Source organism: Molothrus ater, chromosome 11 (assembly GCF_012460135.2).
Source record: "Molothrus ater isolate BHLD 08-10-18 breed brown headed cowbird chromosome 11, BPBGC_Mater_1.1, whole genome shotgun sequence".
Classification (NCBI taxonomy): Eukaryota; Metazoa; Chordata; class Aves; order Passeriformes; family Icteridae; genus Molothrus; species Molothrus ater.
Genome location: NC_050488.2, coordinates 1,655,977 through 1,683,871, shown reverse-complemented (window position 1 = coordinate 1,683,871; position 27,895 = coordinate 1,655,977). Strand labels below are relative to the sequence as shown.

Below are 27,895 nucleotides of genomic sequence, written 5' to 3'. Positions count from 1 at the left end.
GTTTGCTCGTTTTTTGAACACTTCCAGGGACAATGACTCCACCACTGCTCTGGTTTGCCTGTTCTAATGTTTAGCCATTCTGTTTCAATTAAAGAATTTTTCTTAATATCTAAAAAATGCTACTAATAATATTCTAAAAAATACTAACTAAATTTGTATAAAATATAATCAGTTTGATGAAATTGTATTGGCTGTTCTCACTGGGATTTTGGTGTCAGGCTTCCACCTCCTATGGATTATTTTGGTTGACTTTCCGTGGGGACCCTGACAAGATGCAAGGAGGGGAAGCGTGGGATGGTGTGAGTCAGGATCTCATGGAGGAGCACTGTGGAGCAGTGTGCCACAGTGTCCACCCTGCTTTTGTTGATGAACTTTTCTCAGTTTCACAAGGGACAAGATCCTTGAGGTGATCTGTTTCATACTATATGTGAGAATTTTTTGTAAAGGAAAGCTGCCTTGTGTTTTCATGATAAAGGTGATGCTTCTTATCAAGCCTTTGTGAAACTAGTCCTCCTTGCTACATCCTCAGCTCTGCAACACGTTCATCTTTGTCAATCAAGTTTTAATTGCGATTGAGCATTAATTCCTATCTGTGTAAATTCCGATATGTAAATAAAGTTTCTTCAGCTCCTCATTGGAGGGATCTTACACCGCACTTGTTTCAACCAGCATCCCCTCAGCATCTCAGGGAAGTTTCATGCTTTTCAACTACGTGAAATTTGGTGCAAATGAAAGGGAGAGCAGATGAAATTATAGTAGTAATAGTAAAATACATTTTCTGCTCCTGGACTACACTCCCACGCAGTCTGGCTTTAGAACATCTCCACTGAGTAGCAGCAATTGCCATCAGCGAAGCCCCCTCCCCTTGCCACATTTATTTCCATGGTAACCCACAGAAGGCATTCTGCAGCCTCAAAACTACTTTTGCTCTTTCATCATGCAAGCTGGCATTGTCAAGGGCTGAGTGTATTCCTACAGCTTTGAATGAATATAAAAAAAAGAAAAAGCCTGAATTTGGCTGGGCAATTTTTATTTGGGAGGCCCTGCAGCAGGAAGGAACAGGCAACCTTCAAGTGGCTTAGTGTCCGTACATTGCTTAGTAAGGAAAAAACAGTCCTGCTTCATTAATTGATTAATGGGGAGGGTGAGGGTCATCAGAATGGTCTGTCTGTGAAGCAAATGCAATGATTTCCTGAATGCTGGTAGGTGGCGGGCAAGGGCAGATGGCTGGGCTGGCGAGCTGCTGGTAAGTGTGCATGCTGTGATCTGTTCAAATAGCGCTTTCTTGTGGAGTCTGTAATGCTTTTTCAGGTATGATGTAGAAAATGGTGTCTTACTAGATGCCTCCTCCTCGACTGTGTTATGCATTAGCCTTTTCCTGGTGTAGAAGTGGGGGGGGTTTGGCGGTGTTGGGCAGTGCTTGCTGAGTGTGAGCAGTTTAGTACTGGTAGTAAAAAATTTGCTCTTTCTGTACAGCTCCATAATGAGCTGTATTGATTTTTTGCTTTTTTAAATCCATATTTATGCAGTATTTGCATGTAAATGTTGAGAGGATTTTATGCTTTTTGAACCGTCTAAGACTGTTTAATTGCTCTGTATGATAACAGCGGCATGTGGAACACATAGTACTTGGTAAAAGAAAACCAATTGCTTGCAAACAGTGTCTGCAAATTTGGGATGAATTAAATGATATTGTAAGTAATTATTTTTTTAATAATCTGAAAGCAGAAACCTGTCTGGTTCAAGTGTGTTCAGAGTCTTGTGTGATAAAGGTATCGGATGGATTATTAATTAGAATTTTCTGCTGATGTCTGTTTCCATGTTTTCTGAGTATCTGATTCACAGTGCAGGAAAAGTATTGGTTAAAATATTTCAGGGGTGCTACCTGATCAAAGGATTTGGTTGCCATTTGGTTGGCTTGGGACAAGCTAGCAGGGTTTTTTTCCCTTTCTTACATTATTTGGCAGGGAGGGGTGAAAATATAGCTTTTTTCTAAATATGTCTGAAGTACATAAATGACTGGGAAGTCACCATGACAACATGGGGACCTGGATCAGACTTCTCTCCATGCTTTTGCTGTTTTGGTTTTTTTTGTTTAATATTTGTTATTTGGGCATTCCCTAAGCTGTTTTAGGGAGTATCTTACAGCTCCTGTTGGTACAGGACTTTTAATGATATCCAGCTCTTAAAGTAAATTATGTATGCAGAGCTTTTTTGGATTAAGCTCAGTCCAATGTATTATTCAGTTTGTGGTATAATTGAGGTAGGATCTAAACAAGGACATGAGCACCTTCGACAGGAGTTAAGGGTCTGCCTTTACTGCAATTTTGTTGTTGCAGATCTGAAAACTTCTGAGCTTTTCCATGGTCCTGAGGATTCCTGTGTGGTGTTCCCATGTAGGACCCAGAGCCTGGAGATTCCTGAAAGTTATGTGCAAGCTAATGTGTAAGAGAATCTTTGTACAGAAGTGCCTGGAGTTAGGGGCAAGTTCGGGGACGACAATAAAAAAGACTGATCATGGTCAAGAAACAAACAGTTCTTCTACCCTCCTTTGCTAAGGGATGCTGAGTGTACCTCTCAGGGAGGAAGAGGGTTTTGCGAGATATGGTGCTGGCTGTTCCTCTGCACTTGTTGGGACATAGTGAAGTAATGCTGCCTGAGGGGAGTAAGGTTTGTGTTCAGTTTCTTTCTCCATCACCACTTACAGATTTTGGAGTGGTGAACACAGACTGTGAGAAGTTGGACCATACAGGGCATTCTGAGCTCTCCTGAGGCCCTGGCACCATTCAGAAGGGAATGAAAGACTCCCCACGTTAGAGAGGGTGTGCAGGGAAGGCAGTAGTGGCAGCACAGTAAAAGGCTTTGATGGGGAGTTGTGGAGTTTGATTTCTCTCCACTGCCACAGCTATGGGCACATGTGTGGAGCTAGATGTGCCTGTTTTGTGGTTAATATTTTAGGGTGATCCAGCTTAGGAATCTTCTAGAAGAGTATTTACTTTGGGGAGGAGACATCTTACCTATAGATATCTCCCTGGTGCTGTCTTCTGCTCCCTCCTGGCAGAGTTACTAGGGTTGGAGAGGTGTTTGTTTCATACTTGTAGCAGCAACCTATGTAACTGATAGTGAATTTGGTGGAATAATGTACTAGATGTTCTGTGGAGGTGGCGTTTCAGTGTCAGCAGAGGAGGGTAATTACATGCTTCTCAGTTATCATCATACTTGATGGAAAAACCATGGTAATTTGGTTAAATGAAAGTAAAAATCATTGCAGTTGTCACTTGTGCCTATCTAAACTTGGAGAGAAAGTAGGTCTGTGACATTTTCTGAGAGTGTATGGATTTACTTGCCCTTGTGGCAGAGCTGTGAGTATGTTTCAGTATTGGGGCAATTGAAAAGTAAGTACAACATGACAGTGACTTTCACCTTGTATTATTACACTACATCTCAACATGAGAATGTGAAGAACCACGCATTTTCCTCTTGACACCCATTAATCTAATGTTTTATTTGATGCCAAATGAATAATAAAATGACTTTTCTACTTTGGAAAAATGTTGAGTTCTGTCTTAAGCTGGAGCAAAATTTTCAAGTAATGCTTAAAAGAAATTTTCTACATCTGGGTAGGATTATCTCCTTTGAAGTGCTGTATGTCTGTGTGATGTAGCCTGTTTTCCCTTTTTCTTGAAGTTACGTGATGTTATAATGTTCTAAATATAGAAAATGTGAGGAAAATTTAGTCCTTCAGAAATTCATCTCACATTTCTGAGAAAAGATTTCTTTTGAGCTAGAGGCTCAAATAATGAGATAAATCTGTTATGAGAAAAAACAAGTAAGAGCAAGAGACTGGTGGCGTTTGTTATATAGACTTCTGTGGTTACATACCTTGCTTTCAAGATTCTTACAGTTAGGATACATAATATTAGAGGCAAAAACTTGAAAGTCCCAAATTTAGGAGTAGCTAATAAACAAAACACATAAACCCACCCTTCCTTTCCCTGCCAAAAATCCCCAACCGCAAATGACACAATAAACCTCTTCTTACTTCTAGGGTTAGAGTCAAACTTGATGCTGTAAGGAAATCAACACCAAAAGAAATAGCTCTAACATATGAAAATCCAGTGGGGATAGGGCAGAGTGACACTGGTGATGCCATTACAGCATTCTTGGTACTTTAGGATTCTGGTGATGAAAATGATGCTTTTTACTCCACCTGCTCTCAGCAGTAGTGCTCTAAGAGCTCAATGACAGTCACCTGAAATCAAGGCATCTGTATTTATTTTTTCTTACTAATTTTTTTCATTTCTAAGTGGGGAAAGAAAAGTCTTGGTTTCAGTCCTACAAAATAGGATTAAATTAATTTGCAGTATTTTATTAGGAACAACCTGGTTTTGCTGTGTGTCAGAGACTGGCACTAGCTTGCACTTTAATCCTGCTTCTTGTCCCTTCCTAGTACATGGAGAGTGTGGATGTATGGACTGCCATGAAGAACTACATCCAAAGTTTAAAAATTCTTACTGAGTCCCACTTACCACCCCTTCAAAAAAAGGGAAGACTTCATCATAGTGTATAAATTCACAATTCAGTGTTAAAACTGAATCTTGTTTTTTTTAGAGCTATTGTTCTTGCCTTGCTCCCCCACTCCCCCCCCCCCAAAAAAGGAAGTTTCTGCATATGCAAGTTCCAACAGGAAACCAAAACCAGCCTTTTCACTTAAGCACGGGATCAGTTGAAGTTTAATTTCCCCTATAAATGTGATATGACAATGAAAAACCCTTGCCACGAAAACTGTAGATGTCTGGAAAACACACCTCACTGAAAAAGCTCAAGGTCTTGACCTCTTTAGTTATAAAAGACAAACTGCTTTAACTTGGGTTATATTTAGTGAATGAGTGGTAAAAATGCTATGGTCTGAGAAGGTGGAAAGATCAAACTAGAGTTATTTTCCTTGTAAAGGTGACTTTGCTTTTAAGAGGAATAAATGGTATCAGTTTTCGAATACTTCTTTCAATACTTTTGATTCCCAGTGAAAAAGTATTTTGTTGCAGAACAAGAGGTTGTGATATTTTTTTTTTCCATGCCATTGCATAATAATAACTGAGATGAAGTGTTTCTGTTTGCTGGCCAATTAAGTTGCAGTAAACCATGTGATTCCCAGGGTTCTGCAGAGTGTAGGACCTGTTACAACAGCAGCCCTGCTTGCAGTACCACTGTAGAAGATGCCTCCAAGCCCAATTCCTATTTCTGCTGCCTGTGGTCTTATTGGCTTCCATCCTGAGTGCAGCTTTCACACCACTGCCCTATGCATGGGATCAGTTCAGTCAGTTCTGAGCTGGGTCAAAACGTTCCAAGGAAGAATAATGCCTGTGATTGAGGGAGCAGGGCAGGAAGACTCTTTCAGTAGGAGGACGCTAAGGGTAGTATTAAACCACACCATTAGTCCCACCACATGTATCTTGCACCTGTGTAAAATTCTGTCCTTTAGCCCAGGATTTAACATTTCTTTCTGCAATTGGGTGTTTGATCTGGTTTGTTAAAATGGAAAATACTGCTATGAGAAGCAGAATGACAATAGATACAAAACATGGAATGCTAGTGGTGCTAGTGTGCTGGTCTTACCAGGTGTTGAGTTTCCCTTCCAAAGGAGCTGCCCAGTGCTCTTGTGTTTCTTCTGACCAGCCTGGATGGAAAAATATGAAGGGCCCTCAAAGAGTTAAATACACAGAAGTATTAATCAGTGAATATTTAGGTCATGGAGGACTGAGACTGAAGAAATACAGAGCATTACTGACAGCCAGGAGGGTTTATGTTGGTAATGGACTGGGGAATATCTTCTGTCAAGTAGTAGCACCAGACTTTGACTTTGTAATTGTAGTTTCTGTTGTGTTTATGTTCTTAGTTGCACTGCTGTTGCTTTGCAAGATGTGAGATGTTCAATAAGTCTCTAAATGGGCTTTCGAGAACCATGACTTGTGTCTTTCATCATGTCCTGCAGCACTAGTCAGAGCTGACTTCCTAGTAATCACAGACATTTTGAAGATTACCTTTAATCTTCAAGTAATTAATTTGTAGTCTTTTCTGAGGAAATGGTTACAAAATTCAATGTCTTACTGACTTTTTGCAGGGCTCTGACCCATAAATCACTTCTCAGTGACATGGATAGTTCCAGTTTGAAAAGTGTGGTATACAGGCTTTGCCCTGTCCTCCAAGGCTTTGGTTCCTAAGGGCAGGACTTTTTAGTCTTATCTGTCTGTAAAATGTCATTGAACATCCATGGTGTGATCTGCATAATGATGGTAATGATGAGCTTACACTGTGTGTATGTCCCTGGGGAGAGAGGCAACTCCTGCCTATTGTCCCTGATGCCCAGATGGTGATGACTTTTAAAAGGCTTGTTTGCATCCTCTTTGAACACCAAAACTGCTTGAAGCCTTTGCCACTTTCAGGTGATTAAACAATCAAATGTAACAATTTGTTTGTTTAATTTTTTTTTCAAATGTCAAAACCCAGTAGTTTTAACATTATCATGTGTATTTCCAATAGATTGCTGAGTGAATTGGAACTTTATGCTGTTAAATGTTATTACAATTTAGGTTCTTTAATCAAAGAAGCCAATATATTGTTATGGCTTTTATATAGCTATTATATTTTTATTTCTGAAAATGTTTTGAAATAAAGCATATCTTACTGTACAGAAGAAGGAGGAACCCTAGTGTATAATACAGTTCAGAATGTGTGATAAATTGAATTTTGATATTAAGAAATTTGTATAGTTTTCATAGCTAGAATGACTTCTTTCATGGAACTGTAATATAGCTGTTGTAATTCCATCATCAGATGAGGTCACTAAACTGAAATATTTGGACAACATCCCTGGTTGGGTCACTTATTCTGAAAACTGCCTACGCTTTGTGTATGCTGTGCACTCTGGCATTCTAATGTTATTTAATGTTTTTAAATGACAGGTACAGAATTGTAAGATTGCTACAACATGTATTGGGTAGCCACTTTTATTAAGTGCAAAAAGAACTGGAGGTTGATGCACTTAATGTTTGTTATACTAAGCCAGTCACACGTTCCTATTATCAAATGTATCTCCTTGTAGAAGATTAGTAGAAGATGAATGTAGTAGTCCTCAGTAGAGTGCATCTTGTGCTCTGTGCCTTTCTGAACATATATCTGTAGCAGGGGATGTTGCCTTTTTGTGCATCTGAGAATTCCAAACTGGCTGCTCTGAGAGGAAGAGGGATCTGTTTGGTCCAAGAATGTTCTTTGTAGATATTGGGTTGGGAGTGCTGTAGGAGTTGCATTCAAGTATTTGGGCAGGAAGAGAAGGTGCACTATGGTGAGAAAGAAGACACACTCTTGGATCTGTGACCAGAAAATTGGAGAGATTACCTAGGATTTTCAACTTGTTTCTAGTTTTATTTTGTTTGTTTTTTCACAAGGCCAGACTGGATGGAGCTCTGACCAACCTAGTCTAGTGGAAGATTTCCTTGCCCATGGCAGATGTTGGAACAAGATATCATTCAAGGTCCCTTCCAACCTAAACCATTCTGTGATTCTGTAACTCTGCAGGGAGCAAAATACCTGATTCTTCCTGACCATTAGTGAAAATGGGCTTTTCAGTTAAAAACCATCTTGAAGCAATTATTTTGCTTGACAGTCTGATTTTTCCTTTGCCACAGTACATCACAGAAACCGATCAAAGTGTTCCATTCTGAGATCACAGCTTTAGCCAGTGGACACTGGAGCTCAGGGCTGGTCCCTCTGAGTGTGTCTCTATGGAGTGTTTGCAGGGAACTGAGAAGTGAGGCAGGAACACAGAAGAGGAATGGCCCCACAGCACAGTGGTGTGGTAGGGAGTGAGGGTGGGGAAACAACAGGGCTGTGTGCTGGTCTGTGCATGGCCGGCTGTGCGCTTGGCCTAACTTAGAAATTGCCAGAACTGCAGCAATCCTGTTTGGCTTCTCTGAGGAGAGCTGTCCTTCCTGAGCAGTGCAGGTGGGGAGACAAGGCTGGTGCAGACTTTGCAGACATTTATGAATGCCAGATTTGAGTGTGGAGGGATGACATCTGAGCTCTAAGCATCTCTGAATTAGCCACAGTTTATTTGTGAGCTAGGTGTCTTTTGAGCAGTAACTTTGTGTGGTGATAATCATCACAGTGTTTTAAGGGGTCTGCCCATCATATGCAGAAGCTGACCCAACTGCCACAGGGGAGTGTGGCTAAGGACTGTGCCACACAGTGTCATGATCAATGACAGTCAATGAGTTGGTGTGTGTCAATCATTCCCAGAGTGGAGCAGGGTGGCCAGGGCATAATCAGACCTTATCGCAATTCGTGTATGCATGTGTTTGGTGGTTTTTGTTTTTCTTTTTTGGAAGGGCTATGGAGGGCTCAGTGGTGTTTGCTGACACCAGCATGCTGCAAAAGGAAGCAGGATGTGTCCTAGGCAATTTGGAGTTCTATTAATATTACTGTTTTGTTCTTTATTGATGGGTGCCAACTCAGATCCTCACTTTACATGTAAAGATGTTGCTCTGAAAGGTGTCTTGTTCCTCTCCTTGTGAAGTTGGCAGCATTTAAAGCTCTCTGGGGCCAATATGCCATAATCGATCTGAAAAAACTCCAACCAAACAAAAATTATTTATCCATAACCCCTTCTAAGCAACTGATAGGATTATGATGTTATTACTAAATTACACTTTCACTGTCAATTATTATAAGAGCTCAAGATTGTAAATTCATTACAAGAGTCATTTATTATCTGAAATAATCTTGTAATGATTTTCTTTTACTGTTTTTCTTGTACAGTGAAAATTCTTTGCATTTTTCTTAATAGCATCTAAATTTCTGTATTGACTTTTATTTTTAAATCCTTCCAGTCATCCTTTCTTAATAATGCAGCTTTGCCAACAAACATACATTGTATGCATGGAGATTTCTCCAATAATGAAAGATTAATTGAAACAGTGCCTGCCATGCAGTATGTGCTGTTTTATGCAATATAATTTTAAACACAAACATTCAGCTATCCTGTGCAAGTGACATAGTTTATAATTATCCACGTTAGCTATACATACATATTGGAAAATGCTAGTTGCCTGTTATAATTTATGTAATGATAGACCACACTCTAAGTTAACTTCAGAAGTGAAAGACAGAATGTGTACTATTTTCACAATAGTAATTTGAATGCATATTTTGGGTTAATGATCTGATTCTGAAATTGTTGCCTGTTCCTGTCCAGCTTTAAAAAAATTATTTATTTTAAAAAATTATTTTAAAATAATTTCTGGCAGAGTTGTAATTCAATTTTGAGATTAAGTCTGTTTTTTTTTTTTTTTCTTTAGAATGAAAATTTAGCAGTCATTCACTTGGATTTTATTTTTTGTGATTTATAAGCGATGTCCCAAATGATAACTTGGGTTCTTGAAAAATGTCCTTGGTTTTCATGTTGTAGTGGCTATGGATTTGATAAAAGTGCAATTGTAGATAACTGGAGAGATGGAATAGCTCTTATAGATATAATTAATTAACTGAAGTTTTGTTGGGAAAACTAATACTAATTCCTTTTACTCCAGTTTTTCTCTGTACTCTATATTACAGGCCTTTGATCTGGTGTTACTTTCTTTGGAGCTTGTCAAGCTGAAATAAAAGATACTTTATCCTATCCTGTGACTGGGATCCAAAATACTGGAGCTGGTTCAGTGGTTTTCAGTCTCTTCCACTTTATTTATCTGTGTGTTGTTCCCATGGACACCTTTAACCTTTCCCAGGTTCTTTTTCTTGCTCTCACTTTGGATCTTAGAGACTCTGGATCACAGAGTGAGGAAGCATTCATCTAACATAAGGAGATGGCCATGCGAGTGAAAGAGTGCTCTTTGCTCTTGGTTCCTCCATCTGCAATATACAGAATATGGTTGTGTGTCCCCTCAGAGCTGGAAGAGACATGGAGTTTGACCTCAGGAGTGGCTCTGGGGTAACCTGGGTGTGTAGGTCTCTGGAGGTGCAGGGTGCAGAGCCTGAGGCCGCAGAGAAGGGTAAAGATGGTGTTCTCTAGTCAGCTGAGAAATCAGTGCAGTGTAGTGTGGACCTTTGGTCAACGTCATAGGCTGCTCCAAGTCTCCAAAAAGTAGACTCACAGTGGCTAGACCCCTCCAAGGCTTTTCTTGCACTGGATTTGCAGTCATTGTGTGGGATTGTTTTTTTGGAAGTATAGATATGAGAAAAAGGCACAGGACTAGGGATGCTTTTGCTGTTAGCCTCTCAGTGCTGTTCAGGCTCTTAAAGGCTCTTCCAAACTGCGACTGTGCTTTTGTGAGCCCATGTGGCACTCAATCACCCAGTCCACAGCCGAGGCACCATGGCAACCTGTTTGCTTCTCATTGCTGCTCATGTTCAGATTATCAGTCAGAAATGTTTTATTCTGTGTCTTTTCTCAATAAAGGAGTTATTATTTGAGAACATTATTTATTGGTAATTTACATTGTTATTTTGTTACATTTGTTTTAAATGGGACAAAAATATTATTATACATATCACATTGTAATATGTGTGATTGACCTAGTCAAACCAGGTCCTGAGCAGCCTACTCTGAGTGGCCCTGCTTTGAGCAGAGGGGATGGACTGGGTGATCTCCACAAGTTCCTTCCAAGCTCACAGAATCTGTGGCTTGGCCGTTTTCTATCAAAGCTCTCAACTTCAAGTAGGACATTACTGAGCCACACTGAGAGCTGAAATATGTCTTCTTCTAGTGATTATTTTGAAATTGTTCTGAATTTTGAAACATGCCGCTCTGCTGTCAAAATAGTGTAAAAATACTCCTTGTGTGTTTCAATAATGAAGTTGTATTTTCTTAATATCTGCAGTGTGGAGTGAGCACTTTGTGATCACACAGAAAAGCTAGACCTGCCGTGCAAAGCTTACTTCTGTAGCAAAGAACCGGGGCTCAGTTTTGAGCTACTTTTCACTTACCTGCTTTTATTTAGTACCTAAATAGACTTTTAAATCAGCAAAGGCTAATTATTGGTTTACTAAAACTAATGAAACAATTCAGGATTATAAAGAGAAAGCAAGTTGGTAGGGACACTGTTGGAGACGAATTATATTGTCATTAAATCTTAAGTGGAGGGTAATTTTTACTCATCTTGTTGGTTAAATAAGATCTTACACATTGCAATGTGTAGCATTAAGAAGATGCACAGGCACATCTGCTGAGCAGAGAGAGATCCTTGCATGCTGCTTTTGTCATTAGGAATAATTTAGTAAGCTTTCAGTAAGAGAAGAAACAAAGCACACAAAGCATTTTTTGACATGGTTTTGAATGAAGACTGGAATTTGCTCATAGGACTTGACTGGGCTGTTTCTCATAATTTTGTCTTTTGAATCACTGGAAGGTGGGCAGTGTAATGCTTTTCTCTGTTCGGAGAACAGAGAAGCTCTTCCTGCAACTCTGGGAATTGGAGATCTGCCATCTTTCTCTTTGTTCTTGGGAGAGAATCCCAAAGACAGTAAATCACACAGCTGCAGGTAACCTGAAGGGAACAAATTGAGATGGCTTTGACTGCAGTAATTTGTTTGTAGAATAAATCTCTTTAAGTTTTCACAGTAATGGATCGCTTTGGTGTTGCAATTTCTGTGTTAAAGTAGTACAGATGTGAAGTTGCAGGTATATTATTAGGCTGAAATAGTTCATTGATTTGCAAAATCAGTGTAATTATTAATTGTGACTCTTTCATCATATTGAAAAACCTTTTACTTGTCAGGGGGAAAAGAAAAAAACAAACTGTGCTCATCTAAGAGGAAAGCCTCAGGAATGCTGAATAAAGATTCTGCCTGCATCCCTTCATCAGGATCTGGTATGTGCATCTTAGAGGAGGCTCATCCAGTGTGGCCATCTTAGAGGTGGTATAGACATCTGACATCAGTGAGGGCTCTGAGGCTGTCAGGCAAAATGATAGCTTCATCTTTGAAAATCCGCGGTGAAAATGCATTTATAGTTGCAGCTACACACTGCACGTCATGCTCAGCTTCCTTTGGCTGATCTCTGGGGACACTGTAGAGAGATCAGTTTGGTATGGGGTGTTCCCTTCTGGGAGACCAGGAGTTGTCCGTGGGTAAGCATCCCTGTGTCATGGAGGAAGCAGCCAGACTAAATCTGGAGACCAGAGCTAAACCAAGTTAATTACCAGAAACATGGGATGCAAAGTGACTTTGAATGGGGAAGAGGCAGGAGGAGGAAAATCTATGTTGGAATGCTGCTGCTGTGCTGAAAGACCCCACAGCGGTGGTGTGTGGGACTTGTCCTGTAAGTCAGAGAAATACCCTTGCTTATGCTCACCTGGCTAGAATAAGAACAATGAGGGTAAAATTATGGTCAGAAATACTTCACTATAACTAGAACTTCTTTGAGTGTTTTAGCCTGTTTCAAGTGCTTACTTTATTTTTTACTCTGTGCATGTTATCTGCCCAATATTCAATCCTGAACTCAGGAAAAAATTAGAGGAAGGCCCATTATCTTCCATCTTCAATGAATCCTTTTGCAAAAGAAAAAATCAAAGCAAAACACGGTCTTACGAATTAATGAATTCTGGGTTTCATGTTAGTTATAATGAAATATATGAATAAAAACCAATTCCCCTTTTCCCTTCTAAATTAGGCACATGCAACAACTTAAGATGGACTTCGATATCTGGACCTTGGCATCTGCACCTTGGCCAATGCAGGAATTAAGTCTTGAAATCTACTGCTGAAGTTAAACAAGTTGCTTTGCATTTCATCACACAAAAGTAAGACAAGACTTGTATGCACCAAAGAAATTAGTCTGGCTGCTCATCCCTTCTTGCCTCCATTTTCTCTAGTAGAGGAACAGTGTTTGACAGTCCCATGTGATGGCTGAATCTCCTGATGTGTGCAGCATTCTGGCAGGGCTTTTGTCTCCTTCAGTGTCAGGCTGGCTGACACCTACCCCAGGCTCCTTCTCCTTTTCTTTGTCACTCTTTATGCCTCAGTCTTTTTATGTCATCTAACCTGCTTTTCTTACTAGATGGAAGAGTCTCAGGGGTTTTTCTCTTCTACCTTCGATCTTGTGTCACAGAAAGTAACTGTGATGATCATTTTTGCCTAATTAAACCATTTCCTCATTTGAGGGGTAAAATGAGCTAAATGTTTCCTCCAGAAGAATGAGATTTTCACAGCCTCTTTGTTATATTTTGTTAGATCATAAAAGTTTGTAACTGCCTTCATTTATGGGGATTTGGTGTTCAGTATCCCCTAACATCTATTCTCTCTATGTCAATATGAAGAGCAGGCCAAATATAAATACTGAGAAGACTGTGGCTAAATGCAGGAATTTGCTTACCAATGAATAGTCTCCAGCCCTAGACAGAGAAATTAAACGTTTTTTTCAAATTGGAAACCTGTTTCCTGTGTTCCTTGTCTGTTTCCTGTGTGGGAATGTCACTGGAGGTTTGAAATCATAATGCCAAAGTTTCAGGGACCAGATCTGTAAAGATATGGCAAATTCTGAGGTATGACAGAAATGCTAATGCAAAAGTTGCTGATGGGCATCTGTGTCCAAGTCAACTGAGAGACAAAACCTAAGGCCAAACTGATACTCTCCAAAGGGATACAAATATAAACAAAAGCTGAAAGAATAACTTTGGTACAAGTTTGTCACAGAACAGCATGGAAGAACTTGAGAGTTGCCACTTCGGTGGGTATTAGTCTCTTCTCCCAGGTAGCAATTGACAGGACAAGATGAAACAGCCTCAAGTTGTGCCAGGGGAGGTTTAGGTTGGATATTAGGGAAATTTTTGTCACTGAAAAGGAGGTCAAGCCCAGCACAGGCTTCCCAGGACAGTGGTGGAGTGCTCAAAAAGTGGAAGTCTTCAAAAATGTTCAAAAAAATGTGTAGAGGTGACACTTGGGGGACATGGTTTAGTGGAGCACATGCAGATGATGGGGGAATTGATGGTTCAACCTGGTGCTCTTAGAAATCTTTTCCAATCTTAACCATTCTGTGATCCTGTGATACTGTGGAGAAGCACACAATGTTGACATTGGTTCAGGACATTTATTGTGTAGTTCATTATCCCACTCAGCAGCACTGCAGACATAGATCTAGAAATTACAATATTTGCGTTAAACCACATGAACATATATTACTACTTGAAAAAATCTCCCAAGCCCCCACAAAATCCATTAGTCCTCATCTACTCTTCAGCAGAGTTTAGATTATAATCACTTAGAAGTTTATTAGCAAAGAAATAATTACATGTGGAGTTTTCCACTCTTGGGACTTGCGTCCATATAGAGCTTTGATAACAGTGATGCACAAGGAGGAGCTGCTTCACCACAGTCCCTCCTTCTCTGCAGGAGATCCTCAGGCTGGATTTGTCCCTGGAGTGCCAGCTGGATGAGCCAGGTGCCTTCTTACAGAGAGGTTTCAGTACAACCCTGTAATTTGGGGCTGACTCCTGTGACTGAAGGGAGGCTGGGGCTGAGCAGCAGACTGCATGTCCTCAGTCTCTGTGGGTGTTAACAGAGGACTCAAAACACAGTCAGTAAAAACACAAGACTTTTTTTTAACTTTGTACCAATAACCCCAGGAGCTGAAGGTAAGTTCTTGCTAACTGCAGTACCACATCCTGTTTCATACGGGAAAGAAAAATATTTTTGTTTCAAGGCTTTATTGTGCCTGTTGTTAGTCTTGGAGGAGAATATATTCTGTGGTGCTTTTTCTTTCTCGTTTTCCTTTTGAGTGAATTTATTCTGTTCTCAGTATGGCTTTTCTGGTTGTTGCTTCCACTCCTCAGGCCCCCTTGGAATACCTAGGGCTGGAAGCTGGCCCTTCTTCCCATTCAGCTGATGTGTTTTTCCCCTTCACTCATTTTTTGGACAGAATTTGCTTGGCAGACTGCTACAAAATGAAAATTAAATAAGAAATACCACTTTCCTTCTTAACTAGGGAAAGATGACCTTCCATACAGTTAGTGACAGATTCTGATTTTTTGTCCTCGAAAGGAGTTTAAATTTTCTCTGTGGCAACTCAGTGGCAAGTTGAGTTGATCCTGTATTACGTCTCAAGAGATGGTATCATTGCCACTATGGTGGAAACGATGGGGCATATTTGACTGGCCTTGGAAGGATCCTTGCTTTGTGCTGTCTGTGGGGGATGTAGTGGCCAGCTGCGCTCAGAGCAACATAAAACACCTGAAAGTAGAGTGCCTGCTTGATTTTTTTTGTCTGTTTTTTTTTCCTTGCCCCAGTGTAAAACTGTATGTAATGACTTTATAGCAGCAGGATTTCTGAGATGTGCTTGTAATTTTGCCTTTTCTTTACCTTGTCATTGGGTAGGTATGAAGATTTTGTCAGGAATTTGGTTTACACATCTGTGTTAATTAGTGCTGCAATAAAGAATTAGATGTGGAAGCTTCTCCTTTATGTCACTCAGAAATCTTCTCCTGACCACTGTAATTATATAAATGTAAAGTAAACACTTAAGAATCACTTTTATAACCAGTTTTCAATAGCAGTTTGCCAGCTAACCCATATCTAAGAGAAAGGCCCTAGTGCCCAAGCTGCCCCTGCAATGGTGGGGGGCCAGAGAGCCTGTACTGACACTGCATTCCTGCTTCATGTAGAACTAATGGTGCCAGGAGTGTTTCTAGCTGGAGAAATGTGGGTCTGCAGTGTGAAGTTTTTTTATTTACATGCAAGATAGAAAATGAGGACTGTACTGTAGTACTCTGTCTAGGGAGCATTGAGTGGGACAAGGAGTGTGCTTTATTGTTGTGAGGAAAGGGCTGATGTACGTCTATTGAAAAGCTAATTCTTCAAATGTAAGTATACCAGATTAAATGAGTAACGAAAATTCTGTAATGGTTCCTTTAAAGCAGTTGTGGAGAAATCCCTTGCTGCAGGATCAAGTGTGAAATGTCCCAGAGGCAGAGAAGTGTTGAAAAAGCTTTGCACAGGTACCTGGGTTATGTGCTGTTCTGGATAGAGCAATAAAAACAACATTGCAATGACAGATACAGAGACTGCACTGAAATGAGTGTGTAAAAGAGGTTTTTACTCTTTGTATGTAAAAACCTGTTCAAGAAGAACAGAAGTCAGAGCTGAAAACTCCTCAGGAATATGCCTGCTGTGATTCAGATGAAGAGAGATGGAAGGTGTGTGCTAGTGCTGGTAAAGCACAGCCTTTATTTGGATTAGCTTGCAGGAATGTACCATAGGAAAATCTAATGAGAATAAAGGTGGGGTATTTTGATCCAGATTTATGGAAGATACAATGACAATGATGTTCAGTAGTGACACTTGAGAAGCTATGAAACATCTGTTAGAGAAAGCATCCTCACCTAAGGCAGTTAAAATTAGTCAGGACAGGATAAAGGTACACCAAATCCCAAATTCCCAAATACTAGTGTTATAGGTCTAGGGAAACTTTTGGTCCATGTGCTTTACATGCACAAATTTGTTAATTTCAGCAATGTGCTTCTTTCACAAAAAACTTTTTTTGTGTCTGTGTTTCTGTGGTGGTGTGAGATGAACTGAATAGAGCAAATTTCTGGCAGCCCTGCTCAGACTGAGCAATTTGTCAGGGTTTGTCAGGTTTGTGTTTTTCGTAAGAGCTCAAAGCAGCAGCCCCTCAAAGCAGCTGTCTCCTCCGAGGTGGAGTCTGCCCAGCAATGCAGCATTCATTCAAAAATTTTAGATTTTGCTTCATCCTTTATCATTTCCCATGGAGATTCTGATGGAAGAGCAGGATAGGAGAAGAGGAATCTTTGAACATCTTCAAGACATTTGATGTAAATCTTTTAGCAAGCTCCATCCCATGCTGGTAGAATTGCACTTGTTGTCACTTTTGTGGTCCCTCATTATTGCCACTTTTTGTAGTCCCTCATTTCCCTTCTCAGACTGTGAAGCAGACTGAGAGTTTGCATGCTGAGAACTGTGTTTTTGTTGGTTTCCATGACATATTACTGCTGTTACTGACTGTTCTTGCATTAATATCAAACTACATTTAATCAAAAAACTCTATAAAATTATGAAGGAGGCCTACAAGAGAACTGGAGATGGACTTTTTACAAGGGTATGTAGTGATAGAACAAGGGCGAATGACTTCAAACTAAAAGAGCTTAGGTTTAGGTTGGATGTTAGGAAGAGATTCTTCTTTGTGAGGTTGTTGAAGTCCTGGCACAGGTTGCCCCAAGAAGCTCTGGCTGTTCCATCCCCAGAAGCATCCAAGACCAGGCTGGATGGGACTCTGAGCAACCTGGTCTAATGGAAAGGGATTGGAACAAGATGGTTTTTGTTTAAGGTGCCTTCTGCTCCAAACCATTCTGAGAATCTATGATTCCATGATCTAGCTTTCTCTTTTCTATTACAGAAGATTCAGGCTTCTAAACCATCCACATTCTTTGTATTGCCTTTCAGATGGTTTGAAACTCAAACCCAGAGTAATCTCCTGTGACTTGTGCTTAGCACAGCTCCTCCGTGGGCATTTGCCACGTTTATATGCTTTGACTCACCAACCGCAGTGGTGGTCGGAAGTGAGCTGGGGGAGGTCACTTCCTGTGAACATGGCATTTAACCCATGAAATGAAAGCTGCAGCAGGAGCTGTTCTTCCTTCTTTTTAGTTGTCTTACAGCTTAAGCAAGTAAGAAAAAATGTGTGAGTCTCTGCTCAAGCACGAGTAAGTGGTATTCCTCTCTTTTGGTGGGGAATTGCAGTCCATGCCAGATTCTTGCTTGCTTTGAAACATAATGTTTGTTTGATTGCATCTGTTTCTGAAAGCTTATGGTGGTAACTCTGCTATCACTCTTTTTGCTGAACTTGATGTTTTGGAATGCCTGAAAAATGTAAGCTAATTGTTGTCAGTGTCACTGAGCTGGGTTCTATAGCAGGGCTGTACAGCCCCAGCACAAACACTGCCTTACACCCCTGCTGAAGTCTCAGCTTGGCCGTGGACAGGAGGAAGAGATGAGCTTTAAGCAGGTTTGAGGAAAATGCTGGAGCTAATAAAGCAGCATAAGACAAAGAATTAATGTGTGAATTTATAAAATAAGGGTCAAAACACCTACTTTGCAATACTGTAAGTAGCTCGTAAGAGGTTTTAGCCTAGACAAAAGGGGTGTCTGGTGGTGCCACACAGTTGAAACCAATGAAGGAACCACTAGCTTTTGTTTTCAGTATAAATGTAAGGTGGCTCACAGCAATGAATCCCAGGAGGAAAGAAACAGGAATTGGGGTTTAATTCCTTTTGAAATTTCACAAACTGATACCAACATGTGGCAGTGGTTGAAAAAGAATGGGGAATGCTTAGGGTAACTGGTACTTTATCCAAAGTCAGCATGGGGTAGCTGGGCTCAGCTTTGGTTGTCCAGTTGGGGATCTCCTAGGTATGTGGTGCCTGAGGGCAGGAGAAGCTGTGGCTCTCCTGCTTCAGCGCCTGTGGGGGACTGTGGACGTGTCTGGCATCTGCCAGGAATTCAGTGCTTTGCCAGATCTGAAACCGGTGCTGTGCCTGTGTCGTCACACAACACAGCACAGGTTAGAGGGGTCTTCTCATATTTTCTAGAGCTATGGTAGGTGCAGAGATTTGTCCATTGAGGAATTGGATCACTGAAGCAGTTTTTAAGAACGTACAACATTGCTAGATTGCATTCCAGTCACGTGCTAGTGAATACCTGCTGAAATATTGGGCTCTGTTTTCTGCATGCTGCCCTTTTAATTTTCTCGAATTCAGGCTTTTCCCTTGTGCACTGTTTTAATTTCTGGCTGTGTTGAGCTACTGTTCATAAGGAAGAAGTTCTAGTCCCTCCCCTTAAAATCTGGCCTGTAGCAGCACTGCTACTGTCACAGGGAGCTTTTGGTACCCAGAGCCAAGTCATCAGCGTAAATTCTGTCAGTGATGATGTGTTTGCAGTATATTAATCTGCTCTAATAATCTTCTCTGTTTTCACTGCATTTTTCTGTTAAATGAAATTATATTTGAATAGAACTTAATACTTATAGTTTCCTGGTTTTAGCTGGAAGGATGTTTTAATAGCTGGTCTCAAATCTGCTGAAAAGAAGATATTTGTGGTAGAAATGCTAATGAAGCTTCAACCAGCAGCAACTGGCATCCATACATGGGGAATTCAGGGATTGTATATTTGGGTGGCAGAGATCAGTAAGTAGATTTGTGCCATCTGAATCTATTTTTGACAACAAAATCTGCAGTCTGCATGGCTCAGACTCCAGGGGCTTTATTCAAAAGGTCACATCCTGATTTAATACCATTAATATAAATCTAGGAAAATTTAGTTGATGTGAATGGGAGTGCTTTTCATTTCAGGCTTTTGATCTTAATTGGAATCTGGGAGAAAGTAGGTTGCATTTTTGAAGCTAAAGCCATGTTGTTGAAGACATCACAGAAAGGCAAAAACTGGTTTTTCACCTTTAGATGTATCCTTTCTATGTGATGTAGGCCACCCTCTACTCTGGTGAGATTCTGGTAAATTCAGCTAGTCCAGTTCAAAACAGTAATAGGGAAAGAATGTTTTCTTTGCCATTTTTTAGTGCATTTATGTCAAATTTCTAAATTATGTGTTTTCTATTTCTGAGTACTGCCAGAACCCCATATATTTATATGTTCAAAAGCAGCAACTTTAAACCACATTCCTTTTTAAATTCTTTTTTCAGCCTTCTTATGACACACTAGTAAAGCTGACATAAGGGTTTTATGTAGCCTTGCCACAAATCCAAAAAAACTCCAAATCAAATACTGCGGGGTCCATGATGGTTTGTTTTCTGAGTCTTCACAGAATTGAATCAAGAATGTAAACCAAAAAACCAACAATCATATTAATAACATCTTTCTCTCTGTTGCCACTGGATTGTATCTTAATGGCATCTTCTACGCTGGAGCTTTTGCATGTTAATCTTTTATATAAGGGGGAATAATAAATAACTTGAGTGATTAAATCTGAAGAAATGGCACTTGTACCATTCCCACCACATGGAACATATTTCTGAATCATTCTAATACAGTTGTATTTTATCAAGTAACAGAACATTATATGCTACAACACTTGTATTTTTTGGAGAAATTTTTTTGAGAAATAATTTTGAAATGTTTTTTAACTTTTATATTTGCTCTTTTATTTTGGGTTCCTATGGTAAAGAAGTAAATAATTCATTAAAGACAGGATTGTGGAAATTCTGCCTGTCTTATCATTCAGGCAGTTTAATGGGATTATTAATGCTGGTATATTGATTGTAATAACTTGTGAGTGAATGGCTCACCCCTCTCCTTTCCCCCTTCCCTTCTTCAGGAACTTGAATGAGTGATATACTTCCAGAAGTAGCACAAATTTTCTTCAGGATCGACAGAACAAATACTAACTTTTTTTTCTTCCTTTCCTTTCCTTTCCTTTCCTTTCCTTTCCTTTCCTTTCCTTTCCTTTCCTTTCCTTTCCTTTCCTTTCCTTTCCTTTCCTTTCCTTTCCTTTCCTTTCCTTTCCTTTCCTTTCCTTTCCTTTCCTTTCCTTTCCTTTCCTTTCCTTTCCTTTCCTTTCCTTTCCTTTCCTTTCCTTTCCTTTCCTTTCCTTTCCTTTCCTTTCCTTTCCTTTCCTCCTCCCTCCTTTCCTTTCCTTCCTCCCTCCTTTCCTTTCCTTCCTCCTTCCTTTCCTTTCCTCCTCCCTCCTTTCCTTTCCTCCTCCCTCCTTTCCTTCCCTCTCTTCTCTCCTTCCCTCCCTCCCTCAGGTTGCCCTTGTTGTCCTTTTCAAATCAAGTGTCACATTGACTCCAGTCCTGTGTTGGAAGCATGTGGGGAACTGCAGCACATCAGCTCAGCACAATGTCTCCATCAGGCTGGAAGGAAGCCCAAAACCAAAACTGCACTGGCCAAAATGCATCCTCTACAGAAACCCCAAGGTAGGTGGCTTTGTCCTTCTAGAAATTGTACAAGCTTCTATTGCACAGGAAGTATAATATTTTAAAATTATTGCTTCAGTTTGAGTCATAGCAAAACAGTTACTTTTGCATTCTAATGTACAGCTGGTATGGTTTTATTATCTTAATTTTCCAATGTTAGATAACCACCTAGAGAAGCCTTCAAGAAGAAATTGATTCAGCAATAACCAGTTACTTAACTTGTCACTTTATATTTCTTGTCCTGTTGGTAAACCTCATGCAGCTGTGAAGCGTAAGTTGAATTTAACAACATTGTTTATATTTTTGATAAATTTTTTTAGAAGTATTTTAGGTAATAATATCTTACTGTCAAAACCTGGTCTGTTTTCCATTTATTGTAAGAACTACATATGGCAACAGGAAATGCCTAAATGGAGCAAACGTATTTTGAAAATATGATGTAGAAGCTAAACCAATCACCTGTGGGTTGTGGTACTTCCACAGAACTGCCAGCTAATAGTCAAATAGATGGCACAACCAAAATATGATGGAAGAGGAGCCAGGAAGTAGTGTGTTCCAGCTGTTCTTCTGGTCTCCCCAGGCTTCTGAATTCTACAAAAAAGATTGCAGGAAATTTCTTGAAAGAGTAGAAATTGTTTTCATGTTTCTTCATCAGTGAAATGACATGTGGTCTGTCTTTGTAATGCCAGCTTGCCAAGAGTCTTACTCTCACCACCCCATGCTTTGTAGAATGTGTGTAATGGGTGCTTGCCTCAAGGGAATTGGAGATGCAAAAAGTATGGAACTTGACAGGTGTTTGGAACAAAGGAAGCTAAGTCTCAAGAAGATACTAAGTTCATAAACCAAAATGTTTAGAAGATATGGATTCATGTGATAGATGGTCATTGTCATCTGAAAAAGAAGATATTTTTGTGTTGTAAACTCTAAGCCATTGCACTACCACCCCATCCCAATTAAAATATCTATAGAAAAGCAATTCAGCCTTAAACAACAACAAAGAAAGCATTGTATTATCTGCTTCTGGAAGTAAACCTTAAACATTAAATTAATATACTACTTCATGCTTGAAACATCTCACAAGGTCTGTGTCTTTATGGAGCTTTCACCTAGAGGTCTTGGTAGCCCAAGTTTAATTAGTGATTGTTCCATGAATGTTGTTATTACTGGCAACAAAAAGGAATAGCAAAAGTGTCTGTTCAGTGAGAACTGGAATGAATTCACCTGGTGCAAATACTTTGCTGTTGTATTCATGAGCACTGATTTCCAATCACTGAGGATGTAAACTGTTTTTTCTATATGTGTATTTCAGAAAGTTGGAGGGGCCCTAGTTAGCTTGGTTTGAAGCCATGAGCTGCTGTGTAAAACCTTAAGGAGAAGGAGGAATGAGGAGATATCTTTCCAGCATATGGCTTCAGCCTTTAGGAGGCACCTGAAAATGCTTTGTAATGTTGGTATCTTCCATGTAGCAAACTTCTAGATTTAATTAGAGCCAAAGAATCACAGTTTGGGTGGAAAGGGAAACTGTAGAGCTTATCTTGTTCCATCCCCTGCTATAGGCAGGAATGCATTCCAGTAGACCAGATTATTCCAAGCTGTGTCCAACCTGGCTTGGACACTTCCAGGGATAGAGAAGCCACAGCTTCTCTGGGCAACCTGTGTCAGGGCCTCACCACCCTCATGGGGAAGAATTAATTCCAAATTAATTAGGAATTAAGAAGAATTAATTCCTAATATCACATCTAACCCTGCTGTCAGTCAGGAAACTATTCTGTCTTGTCCTGGTGCTCCAGGCCCTTGTCCAAAGTCCCTCTCCACTTTTCTTGGAGACCCTTTAGGCACTGGAAGGGGCTCTAAGCTCTTCCTGGAGCCTTCTCTTCCCCAGGCTGAACACCCTGCCAGCTCTCTCAGCCCATCTCCAGAGCAGAGAGGCTGCAGCCTTGCAGCATCTCTGTGGCCTCCTCTGGTTGCAGCCAGTCAACATCATTCTTGTTTTGGGGGCTCCAGAGCTGCAGGTGGGGTCTCACCAGAATGGAGCACAGGCAGAGAATCTGCATTACCTGGTGCTCATGCTATAGGTGGGGATGCAGTCCAGGACATGATGAGGTTCTGGGCTGTCAGTGCATGTGCTCAGGTCATGTGAAACATCTTGACAACCACACCCCAAAGTGCTTCTTCCTGGGGCTAATCTTGATCCATTCTCCACCCAGTCTGCATCTGGGATTGCCCTGACACAGGTGCACTTGGCCTTGAACCAAGGTGGCCTTGAACATCTGGTGTGGCTGAAATTTTGCTTGCTAAGTAGTCCTTGATAGGGTTAGTGGCTTTGCCTCCATGTCGAAGTCTCCATTTCTCAACATTACTTCAGTAGGTAAAAATTCAGAATTAATGAAGTGTTTTCCTGCTTCCTTTTGGTCCAGTGCAGAATTTGTGTCTGAGGTGATTCAGATGAATCCACTAACATGAAAGACATCAAATCTTTACAAGGACAGTGGTGAGACCCAGTGTAAATGCTTTGATAGTATTATAAAACCTTGGGTGTATGGAAGGCCTGATGGGGTATGTGGGGTAGGTTCTGACATGTCTGCCTGCTGCACTGTGCACCCTCTGTAAGGAGCGCAGAGCTTGTCTTTGGTTGATGGACCAGATGTCTGTGTGGTTACTTGTTTTTAGGTTATTTTTTATTTTTACATGGAGAAACATGGTCAGACACTCACTGATTACATGGTGTGCACTTGAAAACTTGGTGAACAAAACACAGATCTTCACCATCCCATTTATATGCAAGAAGATTTTCTTTCCTGTTTCCCTGTTATTCCTGTGTAAGATAGGGTTTGTAGAGGTCTTTTCAGAATTGGACTTTAACATCTTTATTTTATGATAGGAATTTCAGATGATTTTGGAGACTGGGCAAATCAGTCCGCTTATAGGACGTGTCCTCTTAAAGCTCAAATCCTTAAAACTTTTGATTTTATTCTTTCATGCTGAAATAAACTCAGTAATGCAGGAAGTTTTAAATCTGACCTATACTCAGAACTCCAAAATGCTTTAACACCTCTTCATCACTGACCTCAGACACTGTCTGGCTATGGACCACTATGGCAGCTCCCCATCTGCTGGAGCAGGGCAGACATCTGGGCTGATGTGGATCTTAGAACAAATGCAGAATGAAGGGACTTATGCAAGGAAGGGAAAATGGGAATTGACTTTTTGGGTGCATATTCCTCTGTTTATCTTCCTAAAGAAAGTAACCCTGGAATTACATTCAGAACAATGGGGCTTGTTAACTCAAGCCCCATTACAATGCTGATCACATGTCCCAACTGGATGATCAGAGTCAGAAATGGTTGCAAGAAACCGTTTTCAAAAATGTTTTTTCAAAATACAACATGTACTTAGAATTTCCTCACTTAATGTGTCAACTCATTGGATAGTCTAAATTGGAGGGCACACTTGGCAGTCCTACTCCATTCAGTGTGTGCTTTGGGAACAATCCCACAGCTAGTTTTCCTGCCTTCCAATGTCAGTTCTTCCTATGGGAGTTGTTTTCCCTATATGAAACCATGACAGCATGGGAACTTGTTGCCATGAGTTACTGCCTGTCTATGCTAAATAATTTACTCTGCAACTAATGTAAGATCTGAATAATCTTTTTAGAATGACATTACATTTTAATGCCATTTTTAAAAAATACTGTATTAAACTTTGTCCCTTGGCCTCCTTGTGAGTCCTGAAGAGAAATGTGAGTGTTCTTACAATACTTGTTTTATTTATACCATATATAACGCAACATAGAACCAAAAGAGGAAGGAAATTTGTGAAGACTAGTACACCACAGAAGAGAGGGGGGTGAGAGAATGAGAGGAAGAAAAGCCATTATGTTCAGCCTGTGGCATTTTGGACCAAGCAAACTCAAGGCACTGAAATCCATGCTGGGGTTAGGTTTATTTTGGGACATGGTTCATCCCTCTACCTTTTTTTCCTCAATATAAGACATTCAATGGGGTACCAGAATTTTGAGAAGTCGTGGAAGGGGAAGCTCATTAGTGTGATTGAGATGGCAAGCAAACTTGCAAACTGAAGCGTAAGCTCTGCATCCTGTTTGGTAATGAGGAAGCAGTGCAGTGCTGCAAGCTGCTCAGTTTGTTAGCATGGCTAAGCCAGCTGTAGAGACACAAAATAGAAGCCTGTCATTTTTCTTTAGCAGCTTGCTTTGGTGTAAGCAGTACTTCAGGACTGCACCAGTGCCGCTCATAAAAAATGAGGAAATCTTGGTCTGGATTTTGTTCCCAGTTTAGGATAAAGAAGATGGAGATTTATCCTCCTGTTTGTTCCCTTCTCTTTCATTAGTACCTCCTAAGCCTGTCCATCTCAAACCTGGGCAGGAAAGAATTCCTCCTGCACCATCTCGGCCTTTGCCAGCTGATCCCAAGTCATCAAGGAGCTTAGCACCTGGAGAGGAAGAAATACCAGTATCAGCAGGAGTCAACACGCTCATTGAGAAATTTGAAAGTATTAGGTAAATATGACTTTGCCAGATCTGCTCTCCTCTCCCTTTTCTGCATTTTTAACTTAGAATATAATAATAGAAAATATTAATTATAATGATCCCCTGGAAAGGTCCTCTTGGGATGTTTTCTACTGGAAGTGCAAAGTTTCACTAAGGATAAAGAATATTTTTAATAAAAGCTGCAAATTTTAGTTTGTAACATGCAGTCATGCTTAAGGAGCTTAAGACCTGCTGAATTTGGTAAGATTCTAACAAAGGCAAGTAGCCCACAGTCTGCTTTTGGTAAGTTGGCTAGATGTGGGAATTGCATCATAGGAACTTGATTGTTATGACATGAACTAATTGAGTATTTTGTCCAAGATGCAATAAACATCAGATCTTGCTTCTTGGAGGCAGGGAAGGATATAGGGTACTGTGAAACAATGTCATGAAGAACAGCAGCTGTTTTAAAACTTTGTAATGAAAGACACTAAATTGGATAAAATATATCTATTTTGCTGTAAAACCAGCTCATGTTGCAAACACACAAGAACTTTTCCTGAAGAACAAATCTGCCTGATGGAGCTAAATGATGGGTTTTTTTCCACAAAGAGGGAGATAGAGACAGTCATCATACTGTGCCTTGGAGTGTTATCACCTGGGTGAACCTGGTATCTTTGAAAAAGGAAGAGTAGTGCCTTCTCATGCTTCAGTACATCCTCTCTGGCAGAAAACACCTTGCCAAAAGGGCTTGGTTCTGTTGAAGAATGAAAGTTTCTGTTTAAATGAGCCCAGAACCAATTGCTTCTTTTTAGAGGCGATTTCTTCTCCAAACCCTCAAACCAGACTGTTCTTTAAGGTGACATGGAAAGCACTAAAGGCCCAGGATTCTGGTGGTGCCATTTCAGTAGAATGTAGGGGCGGTGTTTTTTCGTTGGGTGTTGTTGGGTGATCATTATTATTACAAATGTGCACACTCTTGCCTTCTGGGATTTGTCAGTGGGGTGCTTGAATCAAATGGCAATCACCACCCTCTCTTTTTCAGGGCACTTGTGAAACCTGAGTATTAATATGACTGTGGTGCTTTCTTTTCATTCACAGGCAACCTGTACATATTCTTCAAAGAAACCAGCTAAATTTAGCTCTTAAAATGGAACCTGGCCTGGACTCATCCAAGCAGATGAGCTTGTGTGACCGTGACACAGTGGCTTCCAGTGACTCTTCCACAAATGACAAAACTGAATTGGATGAAACTGAGCCCAGCATACCATGCAGCATGGATCTAACTAACGCAGACATAATGAAAATTAAAGAGCTGAGCATAGGTGATAGCAAAAGCCATGAAGACTGTACTGCTGTGACTTTGAGCAAAGAGTCCCAAGAAGAGCTTGGCAGTAAAGACTCAACTGCAGAACTGAATGGGAGTGGTAAAATCCCCAACAGAGACAGTGGCATTGACAGTCCTTCTTGTAGTGTGACTGGGGAAGCATTCCCCAGTGAAGAAGGGGCAGAGCAGAAGAAGCCCAGCATGGCTGGGAACCCAGGAGAGATGGAACCTGACCGAAAGGGCACCAAACCTTCCTCTGTGGAGCAGAAGAGAGACTCCACGCAGGATGACGACAGTGACATTGATGAAGGAAGCAGTGAGGAGCAAGAGATAGCAGAAGTGCCAAAGTTGGAGTATTTGGATGTAAACAAGGTAAGGGAGTTTGTTTGTTGCTATCGCGTGCTCAGAAACCAGTTCCTGACGCTTGCATCACTTTAATACATTGTTTGGATCATTTGTTTTGTTGGTTTTTCATCAAAGGATCATGATAGTCAGTATTGTTTCCTGCTTTATGCAGGTCCTAACTTGTTTCTGACCTAAATAGTTTTTTAGAAAGGTTCCCAGCTTGCTTCAAAAGGTTTAATATAAGAGAATCCATCACAGCCAGAGGTTAGCTGTTAAAATTCAGATATTTTGTAAGTCAAGACTCGTACCTTGTGTTTGTTGCTTGGGTTTGTCTCAGTTCAGCTTGTTAGAGCATGTTATTTTCCATGGAGCTCCCTATTATTCAGAGAGTTAATTGGCTAGTGCATCTTGCAGGGTCAGGACCTTGCATCTGAATAGAATGGGCAGGATCAGAATCTTGTCTCACACAAAATTTAGAGTGTTTTTTTACAGAAACCTGTGCTTTTGTTGATGTGACCACTTCTTGAGTGCAAAGAAGTTGTTTTAATGGTAGTTATGTCAAATTACTCTTCAGGAAACTGTAGCTGGAAAAGAGATTTTTCTTTGATTCCAGAGTAATGTAGTCCAGGCTGTTGTGTGTTTGCAGCAGCTATGTAAGATTAATGACAGATTCCTTTGATTATCAGCTTATCAAGACAGTTATTTTCAGAAATAGTGCTGTTAAAAGGGATTCGATTTTTCCAGAAAAACAGAACAGAATATTGCAAAATATCTGCAAAATATTCCACTTTTTGTACTTTTTGTTTGGTGG

General features: G+C 40.4%; 1 protein-coding gene across 5 annotated transcripts in view; it reads left to right on the top strand.

Annotated features, from left to right (window-relative positions):
- FGD3 (FYVE, RhoGEF and PH domain containing 3) overlaps positions 1-27,895 on the top strand; it is a 92,499-nt gene that overhangs the window by 28,128 nt on the left and 36,476 nt on the right. For 3 of the 5 annotated variants that reach the window (XR_004981037.2, XM_036390895.2, XM_036390897.2), the window contains exons 2-4: positions 20,756-20,926; positions 25,274-25,442; positions 26,514-27,111. Coding sequence is in view for 4 of the 5 variants with exons in the window: in XM_036390895.2 (XP_036246788.1) it covers positions 20,756-20,926; positions 25,274-25,442; positions 26,514-27,111 (938 nt within the window). In the remaining variant the exon portion in view is untranslated. The other 2 variants (XM_036390896.2, XM_036390898.2) reach the window with 2 other exon arrangements.